At 39.4% G+C, this 11,827-nt stretch overlaps 1 protein-coding gene across 1 annotated transcript; it reads left to right on the forward strand.

Annotated features, from left to right (window-relative positions):
* The first annotated feature begins 1,178 nt into the window (after window positions 1-1,178).
* Window positions 1,179-8,330, forward strand: LOC104960121 (unconventional myosin-Id-like). Its single transcript, XM_010788087.1, has 5 exons — window positions 1,179-1,223; window positions 4,387-4,457; window positions 7,078-7,152; window positions 7,850-7,982; window positions 8,136-8,330. The coding sequence occupies exons 1-5, from the start codon at window positions 1,179-1,181 to the stop codon at window positions 8,328-8,330; spliced, it is 519 nt and encodes a 172-aa protein (XP_010786389.1).
* The last annotated feature ends 3,497 nt before the right edge of the window (window positions 8,331-11,827 follow it).

An 11,827-nucleotide genomic window follows, 5' to 3' on the forward strand; every position in this document is an offset into this window, starting at 1 on the left:
CTCTTAATAAGTATCTACCCGAAATTTTCTCAGTGGTGTGGTGTATAATTAATTAACCTAGTTTATTTGCAAATGGGTTATAAATAGTTCGAATAAATATACTCTCTTACATAAGGACTGTCTATAATATCATGTGGCGAAAAAAAACTACCTGTCATAAATAAGGTCTAAAACCTGACCGAATTACAAATAATTTAGAGTCTTTACATTTTCTTAAAGTTTATCTTCCTACCACAAGATCGATTTGTCCGGTCTTGTCGGCGCAGAATTTATTTCAACGAAAAAGTCAAAAACATTAGTAACAATCAATTTATAGAGAACAAAAGACCGGACAAACACCGAACCCTTTGTTGTTCTAGTTCATGTTACAAAATCTGAGAGAATTTAGGATACTACTACCTATCTAAACTATTAGCGAATGTAAAAGTGGATTAGTAAGTTCTTTATACCGCCTCATTTACGGAAAGAAATTCAGCATGAAACCTCTCGACAGGACGAGAAGAGACAAATTATAGTATAGAATTGGCTTATAGGCAATCGTAAAATACCGCAACTGTTTGATCTGTAGTCTCAGAATCTGACAACTTTGTTGAAGTCAACCCTGATACAAAGTATCCCAAGTGCGTAATGCACTTTCCGCTTAGTTGTCTCATTCACATTCTCTTCATTCTTTATGTAGAAATTCCCGGGTATTACCTGGACTCGACTGTGATCCTGAATCAGGTTCAGTTTTTTTTTCCGCATTCACTGTGTACACCTTTTTCCTTAACCGAACCTCATCTTATACATCAATGTTTCTGTTCCCGTTCCCACAATAAAATTCCTTATATTATTAATACATATACGTTTCCGTTCTGGCTACAGTCAGAAGTAAACCTGCCTCTATCCTTGTATAAAAAACAATACTCTACCCGCTCTTGTTGACTTTCTGTTTTACAGTTCTCTCCGCTCTTCTCTCCACTCTAACGAAACTACATCTGACTTCTCTACATATTATATAAATTCGGTCCTTGGTGAGTCGCATGTGCTCCACAATCGTCGTGGGCACAATTTCACTGATCCTCCCACATACTATTGTATTGAAGACACGTAAAAGTGGAAGTCGAACGCTCCACTGACACTGGCCAGAATTCTATGTACCCGTCCTATTTTTTTTGGTCCGAAAGTGTCCCCCGGTGATGGGGGTGAAATCTGATATCATTAACTTCCCGGTGTCCTCCTGTGTGAGACCCACGCTAATAAGAAAACAAGTTCGTTATCGACGCACAAGTCCTGTACACACCTGGTACTTCAAGATGTTTTCGACGTCGTAACCGGTTCATGGTGTTGAGTGAATTACTTAGTTTTTTTTGTGGTTGTAAACATCGGTCATTTCCCGCCTCTTCCGATTTTGTGGGTGGTGACTAGGTTGACAGTTTAGCGGAACACCAGACTCTTCGTCTATGTGCTGTCACCGTCGGTCCGCATATTGGAGGGAAGTTTATGACAGACTTGTAGCGACTAAGGTTTACACATTTCTTTCTTATAGGACTTATTTTCATCTATACTACCTAAGTTGCCTATTTGAGCGTCTAAGACTTGTACCTCACTCCACTAGTCGACTAGTCAGGTGACCTTCGGAAAATGTCACCAGACTGCAAACAATTGTTATAACTCGCACATTTATAATTGTGGTCGTGTTCCTCTCCGGTGCCTTTGGTCCCCGTCCTGCTGACACAGTATAATCGGTTAACACCTCAAACAAACACCTGTAACTCCTTGGCGGTTTAGAGATTTTGTACAAGACTTCTTTAACCCTACTCCGACCGCCACGGGGTACTGACCCCCCGAGACCGGTTCGTCCTCTGGATCCAAACCTAGGTCGGGGACCTAGTACCACGGCCGTACACCCCCCCCCCCCCCCTTTGGAGAGACAGAGAGGCAAGTCTAAGCGACAGCAGGTGTTCTTTCCGTGCACCACGGGTTCTATGTAGAAATTTATTTTCTTAGTAACACCTTTTTTGGCGAGGAGTAAACAATAGGTTGAGACTAGTTAGCTACTGTACATATCAGGCTACCAGTAGGTAAAGTGGGGGGGGTGGGGGGGGGGACGGGACCATAGGTGGAGAGGAATGTTGCTGTTAAAGTTTTGATTGTTGGCTTTTTTTTTCTTTCTTCTCAACAGTTTTCCGGGTTGATGCAATACTCTGTGGCCAAATGTATGTGGACACCAACACATTTCAACATTATGTTACTATAGTAACGTCTTGTTCTAAAACCTTGATCATTATTCTGCTGTAATTCCGGCCTCCAAATATCTAGGAATATTGTTCATGAGGTTTTCTTAAATGTAACCAAACAAAATATATTAGGGTGTTATCCAAAGGATGTTGGATGGGTTTAAGGCCAGGATTTGTTATTGAAGCTACAGTATGGTATTGTCATGGTTGAAACAAGAACAAATCCAAACAAACTGTTGCAAAAGTCGTATGGTCACTATTGTCTGACATATACTTGTCTGCTGTAGCATTGGAGAAATCATTCTGAAAATGTTTGTTCAAGCTTGGAGCTAAAGACAAGACGTGGGGAGACTAGCTTAGCATACACACTAGAGACTAGGGAAAAACTAGCCTAGCTTTGTTTTAAAGTAAAAAAACCTGACCCTACCAGCACCTCTTAACAGCCTCACAACATTACAGGTCTGTTTCGTTGCAGTGAGGTTGCCAGGTTTGATGTCTCTATGCTAATTATGTTGAACCACTCCTTTATCTGTATTACCCTTCGGACATCAGTCTTTTTCTCCTCCTTGTTGAAATGAGTTTTATCTCGCTGCTGCCCTCTGATATGATATGCTAATCACGTCTCTCTCATTGGGATTGTTATGAGAGTACTGGATCCCCTTTACACTTATGTCTCCCTCTAATAATACAGTATCTCATGTCTGTATAATTCATTTAGTGAAACACACACACAGACTTTACTTTACGACGCTGCACAACACGTCACAAACGTACTTGTCATTGGCAGGTTTGCAGATCTGGATGCTCATGAGAACCTGTGATACTCTTTTTCATTCATGCTTCTCCCCTCCCAGTGCTCCTGCTAACTGACCTACATACAGGGATCACTATCCCACATACACACACACACACGCGCACACACACACACACGCGCACACACGCTCTTTATCTGTTAATGTCTCTTCCCATCACAATTCATTCATCTCTCTTCCCTTTTACTCAGTCCTCGTCTCCTTCTTGATTTTTTTTTTTTCATCTCCTTTTGCATGTTCCTTCCACTTTTGCTCTCCCTCGTCGCTTCATCTCTTCTGTGATACTTTATCCACCCTGACAGTGTGTTCTGCCCCACTGCATCTGGCCTGCAGTTGCCCTTGCAGTTCTGCAAATCATGAACCAGGATAGAGAAATGAAAAATGGATGCTTAAGAATCTGGATTGTTTGTTTGCGTTTCCATATTTCAACATTTTTCAGAAGGACAATTCACCCAATCTATCCAAGCAGGACGATTCTGAAGCGTATGACAGTTCCTTCCAAATATTAATAACAACACAGTTAAAGCTACATTGGTTACTGACTACAAGGTCATGCTTTTCCTCCTCTACTAAAGTGTAGCGGTCCTATTGTCACATTTGTTTAGAAACTATGACCTACTCTTGATCAAACACCATTCCTATGATATTGCTCGAACTGAAAACTTTTTCCAGATGAGCTATCATCTTTGAATGTCAACATAAGAAAAGAGAAAACCTTAAATACAGCCAAATTACAATTATTTTCAAATCATTTTTCTTAGTTTAATATATCCATCTCTTCTGGCTGAATTGCACATATCGTTGCTTTTGCGTTATAATCATTGTTTGTAGTCATTTTATTTGCTAAACAGCTGCTAATGAAGACATGATGACATAACGATGTTATGCATAATCATGACATTCATACAAGAAAGGTCAAAACATCATGCAGGCTCTAAGGTGATACTTTGGAAACTTGTGTAAATTATTCATAGATCTGTCTAAGTATGGAAATACCTTTTTATCTACAGCACATAAACAATACTATTGACGTAACTTTAATGGTCAACATTTAGAAACCAGATGTGGTTTCTCGTCCTTTATTCATCATACAGTAAAAGGAAGTTTGCTGGAAGATGCGTCATATTTATATGTATTTATTTATTATAAATGACATTCATGGTTGGACATTATTCAGTTCGAAGTGATCAGTACAAGACAGCATCAGGCAAAGGAGGAACATTATTGTTTTTGAAAAAGCAGAACAAGTGAAAAAAATGTGTTGTTAAGTATACAGTATCTCTTTGCTCTTTACATACTTTATTCTGAGATGTTTTATAATAGCTGACTCACTCTCTTTGTCTGTCTCTTTGCAGCTCTCACCCACGGACAAGAGTCTGGAGTTTGACCGCGACTTCCGCATCCGCCATTACGCAGGAGATGTGGTGTAAGTGTCTCTCAGTTTGATCTACTCCGTAAAAGCTTTTAACTGTGATTCATGCTCTTTTCCTACATCCATACCCCTTTGAATTTCTCCACCTAACTGCCTACTGAAATCACAGTCGTGTACTTTGGCAGCTTAGAGAGCACATGGGAGTTTGGCTTCCTAATTCAACTTGATGTTTTTTTGGGGATGTGGGAGAACCACTCATTCACAAAAATATTTGTTTTCAAAAGGATGGTTTTGAAAAAACTCTTTACCCTCAGTACACCGTGATATCATCGTTTGCTGTAGTTACAGTTGCATTATGGCACAAGTAAGTAGTAATACACACTTTTGGTGGAACACGGTTTTTCCAACAGATGTTTTAAAAATGGTGTTTTTAAAATGCTTACTTGAAGTCTGAAGTAGTATATACTGAATACATTCTATCTAAGCATCAACATTTTAGAAGCAAACCATTTCTGCCATAGGTATAAACAACATCAAAACACCTACTTCCCACATCGTAAGAGTTTTACAAAAGTATGGGTCGGTGTGTGGATGATGTTTCTATAATTGATTGATGTTGTATTTTTGTATTTATGTATATATTTATTTTATTTTTGTTTGAAAGAAATGAAACTTTGTAACATGTTGAAATGCTTAATGTAGAGTCATCGTAGTGCACACACATAGGTTGGCATTGTATTCTGAACAGTAGCAATAAAACACAAATGAATTTCATTAAAATGACCACCATCAATGCCAACAATTGGCCCCCACTTAATATTCACAACTGGAGCACACATGCAAACATTTTAACATCATCTTCATAGCAGGCTGTCTCCCAAAATGACAGCACCACTTCCCAATGCCCCAAAGTACTTGGGTACCATTCAAATGAATAAATAACACACGATAAGCCTCCAAAAAGGGCTCTCAAACGTGTTGAGCTCATTTGTCTAGTGTCTGCTGCCCAGGGGAGGACTCAGCCATAGGAGCCTGACTGGCAGCGTGATTGATCCCTGAGCTACTTATAGCAGGCAGAGGGCTGCTCACAACACACAGCATGGGATGCTGCAGCTCTGCTTTTATAGCTTAACAGCACACATTAACGTTTACAGGAGGCTGTAAGGTCCAACTTATATTTAGATTCATGGAAACCACAATTTAAACATCCAGTGGCCACTTTATTAAGTGCAGTTGTACACCTAGCTGTTTTGTTATGCTATTATATGATCAGCCAACTATCTGTCAAGACACTCAATGCCTGTAGTAATCAGACCTGGACAAGAAGTTCACTTGTTAATGCCAGATGTCAGAATCTACTGTAATACCACATTTTCAATAGATGGTACGGCATGCAGCTATACAGAACTTGATTCTTTTTAAAATATTTTTTCACACGCAAAAGTTGAGGAAAGCAGATGATATTGTATGTTTTTGTTCCACCTCAATGGAAGTTCCAAGCGAGTTTATACAGTATTAGGGGGTGAAGTTAATACACTGCAGACCAATGATTGGTCAGAGAAATGCACCAATGCAACACAGGACAATACGTTCCTTTGTAACGCAGCGTGTTACCAGTTGTAGATGGTGTCACAGCATTTCATGCCTCATCACCCTGGTAGGGGTGCATTGAAACACAATAAATAATTACCTCTTCCTCAAAATGAGTCATGCAAAGCAGAGCCTTACCATGAAGTGGAAACACAGCTTAAGTCACTTTGACTTTGCAAGGATTTGTGGTGCCACACAAAGGGGTTTGAGTGTCTCAGAAACTCTTCCGAGATGTCCTCGGATTTTCACGTACAACGGTCTTCAGAGGAGAAATCAGGGGAGAATAGCCTGACCTGACCCGTCTAAGTTGACCGGAAGGCGACGGTAACTCAAAAAGCATGGCAGCAGTACAACATCTGTGAACACACAACACATTAAACCTGGAAGTGATGGACTACAGCCGCTGAAGACCACCACCAGTTCCTCTCCTTTCAAATAAGAAAAGCAATGCCACAGTCTGAACTAGCTCGCACTGGAAACAATTGTTGCCTTGTTTGGTGAATTTCAAATGTTCTTTATTGGTCTTATGGTGAAGAAGACATTTTCTTGGCACACCCTTAATACCAATCAAGCCTTATTTTAAAATGCACAGCCTACCCTGAGTTTTGTTGCTTGCCATGTGCACCCCTTTATGCACACATACTGCCCATCTTTAATGGACATTTTACAACAAATGCACCACGCAGTGAATAACGTCTCACAGGTACATCTTACCTCATTCTGATTCCACCAACATGGCACTGAGTTCAAGGTACTCCAATGGCCTCCATAGCCACTAGATCTCAATCTGATAAGGCAGCACTTTTAGTTGTGTTGCAGGAGATTCACAGCATGAATAAGCAGCCGTCAAATCTCCAGCAAATGTGTAATGCCATCACCTCAGCACGGAGAAAATAAACATTTCCGGTTGTTCTGGTGGCAGGATTGGAAAAATGTACCTAAAAAGTGGCCAAGTGTAAATAAAAAGATCATCTAGAGATAGAATAAGGTCAACATAATCATAGTAATGCTGTTACTTGTCAGAACAATAAGCAAGACATGTGTTTTTGCGAACATTTATTCACCTGCCTCCCTCTCTCCACAGGTACTCAGTGGTGGGTTTCATTGATAAGAACAAAGACACTCTGTTCCAGGATTTCAAGAGGCTGCTGTACAACAGGTGACACAATCAAAAAACACACAGAGTAATACACACCTCTTCAATCACACACTTTATTCTCTGTATTCCTGGCATCACTGTACATGACTATGCTCTGGAACGAACAGTGCAGCACAAGTACAACTAATCTCCTTTCAGCAGGCTTATATCCTGCTCCTCTCCCTGGTGTTTTTCCTCCGCTGAATATAAATGTGAGGTCTAGTAACTGACCTGACCTGTTTAATGTGCATTTTATGATACTCTTTACTCCTAAGAGACAATTTGGATAGCAGCCAGAAATGTTTTAACGTGGGTGCTAATAGCCTAATGGGAAAACCTACAGTATTTGGGTTGGTGCTGTATTAAGAGTATACATTTTTAAAACCTAGGGAATATATTATATTAATGAATTATTGCAGTGCTAGTTTTACGTTAACAATACACTCACATTTTGTCTCAATTTTTGGCAATGTATCTCCTTCTTGTTGTTGTTGTCTGACATAAACTCATCACTCTTCATAAACTAACTTTTTATCCAACTTTAGGATACACATTTGAATCTTAATAGTTTTTAACCACATTGATAACAATCAGAGAAACAATCTTAGTGGCAGCGTACATCAGTAGAGAAACACTGATTATTTCTTTATTTTGTTACTCAATGCTCATTAAAGTGTTTTAATATCTAGTTATACAACTCTTCCTTTCATGTTCACAGCTCTAACCCAGTATTGAAGTGCATGTGGCCTGAAGGCAAACTGAGAATCAATGAGGTCACCAAACGGCCACTAACTGCTGCAACGCTCTTCAAAAACTCCATGATCATGTTGGTGGAGAACCTGGCCTGCAAGGTGAGCAGTCTGGATGATACACCCTTTGTTTTAAACACACACGAACCCTTACATTTTAAAATAACATGCCTGAGAGTTCCAGAACAAAGTCTTGAATTTTGCATCAGAAATAAAACATATTCAGTTAGATATTAACACAGTTTCCCACTCTAGGAACCCTACTATGTGCGCTGCATCAAGCCCAACGAGGTGAAGTCGCCTCTCCTGTTCGAGCAGGAGCGCTGCCGCCACCAGGTGGAGTACCTCGGGCTGCTGGAGAACGTCAGAGTGCGGCGTGCCGGCTTCGCCTACAGACAGACCTACCCTCGCTTCCTACAGAGGTACCTGCCACATATTAATCACTCTTAGCACCTTGGATATGTGATAAACCTTGTTTCTGTGATATATAACATGCTTTTCTTTTCGTTATCACTTGACAAGCTGCAACTGCAAATCATTTATTCATCGGTTGATCTGCTGATTCTTTTTTTTTTAAATTAATTTATCAATAATACGTTGAGAAACTACCATTTTAAATCACCAGAGCCCATACTGATATCTTCAAATTCCTCTATTACTGCATTCAACCTGACAGTACAAAACCTAAATTGATTAACATTTACTATCATAAATGAAAGAGAAAAGACAAATCCTCACATTTTGGAGTTCATTTCAAAAAGTGTTTGACATTTTCCTTGAAAGATTACCTTGTTTAGTAAAACTTTTACCCAGGACTTGCCTTGCAGTCCTGCAGTAGATTAATGAGGTCCTCAGTCAGGCCTTTGAGGAAAAACTACAAATTATTCACATATTTCATAATGGTAGGGTTGTGGTTTGAAGTTTTAATGGGTGCTCTGGGGCTAATTTTGAAATGTGGGTAGAAGACGTGACTGAGTAACACCTCTTCCCTCACCACACACACTCTGATCAGACATGCTGAATCCCTGAAGCTGTCCACTCTGCCGCCGTGAAGGATTCCATCCGACAGTTCCTAACTGTGGGGTGTAACATGTGTTGTGTAACTCCAATCAGCTCGCATCCAATCTAATCTCACAGCTAATCAGTTAAATCTCCGGCAGCCATCATAAAAAATCCTTTTTAGTAGTTTGTCAGCTTGCTACAAGCATAATATGACTGTCCTCTGACCTTGAATGTCTGCACTCTAATTACTAGGAAAATACTTTGTTGTGAAATATTTTCAATGTGCTGCACAAATTACCCTGATTGAATGTGTTGTCGCAAACCCCTAGTAGTCAATGACTTGCGTCAACATCTCATGTTTTATTCAGAAAGACGCCTGACATTAAAAGTCTGTTTGCATAGCAATTAGCACTAATTTGGTTGCAAGCCAAGTGCTGAGAATGGAGTTCTTAGGCCAATGCCAATATTGATATTTAGGAGTTACAAAAATCAGGGCCAATGTTTCAAATGTTGCCACTGAAACACGTAATATAAACAGACATTTCTGATAAGGGTTCCTTCCTTTTGAAAGATGAACTGGACATGACATTAAAACATACCAGAAAAACAACAGCAAACATAACATTAAACAGAATGATTAATAACCAATTAGATGAGTTGATATTATCAGATGAGACTTGAATTTATAAAAGGCAAGTTAAATCATTTCGTAATATAACACATTTTTATAAATAAAGGCAATTCAAGGTGCTTTGGATAATGCACTATAGAACAAACAGGAAATACAGCATTTAACAGGCAGACACCATATGAGTGGTAAATACAAGCTAGCTCAACGGGTATCTGTACAGAATTACTTTGAAATGTACCTATTTAATATACTTTTCATGTTCAAGACGTTTTTCATCCAACTAATCATTTATTGGTTGTTCATTCAAAGGGTCCTTTTTATGCTCTTTTTCGGGTTCATATTTGTATTTTGTGCCTCGAAACGTTATTCTAATAGAATATTTAATGGAGGATTGCTCTTGTGTTAGAGTACTGTAACAGTGTGGTTATTCTACTTTTAACTAAAGTATCTGATACACTTCATCCCAAACTGATATTCTGGGAGCTTTCCCAGCCCGGGGTGCAAAACTCCATGCTGCATGTGCTGTCTCGTTAAGACTCTAGTCTTCACATTTGAAAAATAAATCCCCCTCTTGATATCTTCAATTGTGATCCTGTAGTTTTGCACACAATATGTTTCATAAGACATTCTGTCTCGATAGAGGCTAATATAAAAGGGAAGCAGAAGTTAAAGAGTGAGGACAGATGTTAAACAGATCAGGGTTAGGCTTTAGAGACTAGAAATGAACAGACATGCATCCTTGGAGTCAAAATGTCACCTCATGTCTCCCTGCAGAGGATGAGTGGCAATGACTCTGATGTCAATGCACATTATATTAGACCTGGAAAGCTCCACTCACTACATTTTACAAAACTCATCACTCTCTCCATATGTTCCTACAATATGCCCTCGTAGTGAGGGTGGTTGTGGATGCAGGATCAGGCAATGAGTTTTTTTGCATCAAATGCTAACAAGCCAATACATTCGGAAATAAAATGTTTTCCTCTTGAGATTTTTACTGTCAAAACAACTCACACAAATTACAGAAACCTTGCTTTTGTTTAACGCATACTAATAAAGAAGGGATTTTGATTGCAACTTTGTGCTGTTTTGAAAAATGCATTCTATAGTTCATCAGTGTAAGATTGAATTTAGACTAAATGCTATTAATTTTAAGGCTTCCACAGGACCTTACAATCCAAACTCTGATCATTCAGAGAAGGTATATGAAGTCTCCAATTATAGCAGTGAAAAGAGTGTAATTTGACCTCCTACCCCATGTAAGTACACTATACAGTAATTACTCCCCTTGTTCATGTCTTGGAGCAGCTGTGGCGTCCAGCCATGGCATCTCCAGTTCACAGGAACAGTTTCACGCTCACATACAGGGTGGGATTTTCACGGCGGCCATGACGGCCGTAGCCCCTCGGTCTGGCCGTTATGCCCCACAAATAATTGTACGTCCTACGGCCACCATGGGCTTTGGGCCCCTCACACTGTTAAAAGTTGCTTTAAAAGCGTCAGAACAGTGGTTTCTGAACTGCATTATGCTGCGTTCACAATGGACGCCATGCGAATATTTGCATTGCTCTAACCCAGGGGTCTGCAACCTTTTTGACCAAAAGAGCAATTTTGCTCCTTTTTCCAAAACATTTTTTTGTCTGGAGCCGCAAAACATATTTCATAGCTTGATAGCTAATAAAGTTGTATTTATTGTTATATCAGACAAAAACTACAGTTTTTTTGCATTTATTAGGCTATTTATTACATTATATAAAACTGTTAACCTCTAATAAGAAACAAAGAACTCCTAAGGAGAATTAAAAATAATACACAGGCCTACTTTAAAATAAATTAAACACAGCAATTGGGGAGTCCTCTGCACATTTGAAGGTAAACAAATATTATTAAAATGGGCCCACTTTGAAATAAATAAAACCTGTAGCTGCACCCTAAAAATAGTTAAAGGTAGGGTAGGTAAGAATGGAGAAACCAGCTCGAGTGCGCTAGAATTTGAAAATACACAGCCGGAAAAAATCTGCCCCTTCCTTCAGACTTCCTTACAGAGCCCCTCCTCCAACACACACGAACGCGCATCATCAATGAGGGCACGAGATAAATTTGTGCACAGATGGAAGGCTGACAGGCAGGTAGGCCATCCAGTTACTTTAGCCGGGCCGGCTCAGATGATTGGTCGTGCTTTTTACAGTACTACAGCTTACAGAGATTAATTTTGTATGTATTTATTGTCAAAGCATTTAATATATTCATTGCTATCGGGATGTTAAGAGTCATTACCATGGAATATAACAAAAAGTGTTTTACTGTAAATAAA

The sequence above is a fragment of the Notothenia coriiceps genome, unplaced genomic scaffold (genome assembly GCF_000735185.1).
Source record: "Notothenia coriiceps isolate Sejong01 unplaced genomic scaffold, NC01 NC01_scaffold00031504, whole genome shotgun sequence".
In the NCBI taxonomy this organism is placed as follows: domain Eukaryota; kingdom Metazoa; phylum Chordata; class Actinopteri; order Perciformes; family Nototheniidae; genus Notothenia; species Notothenia coriiceps.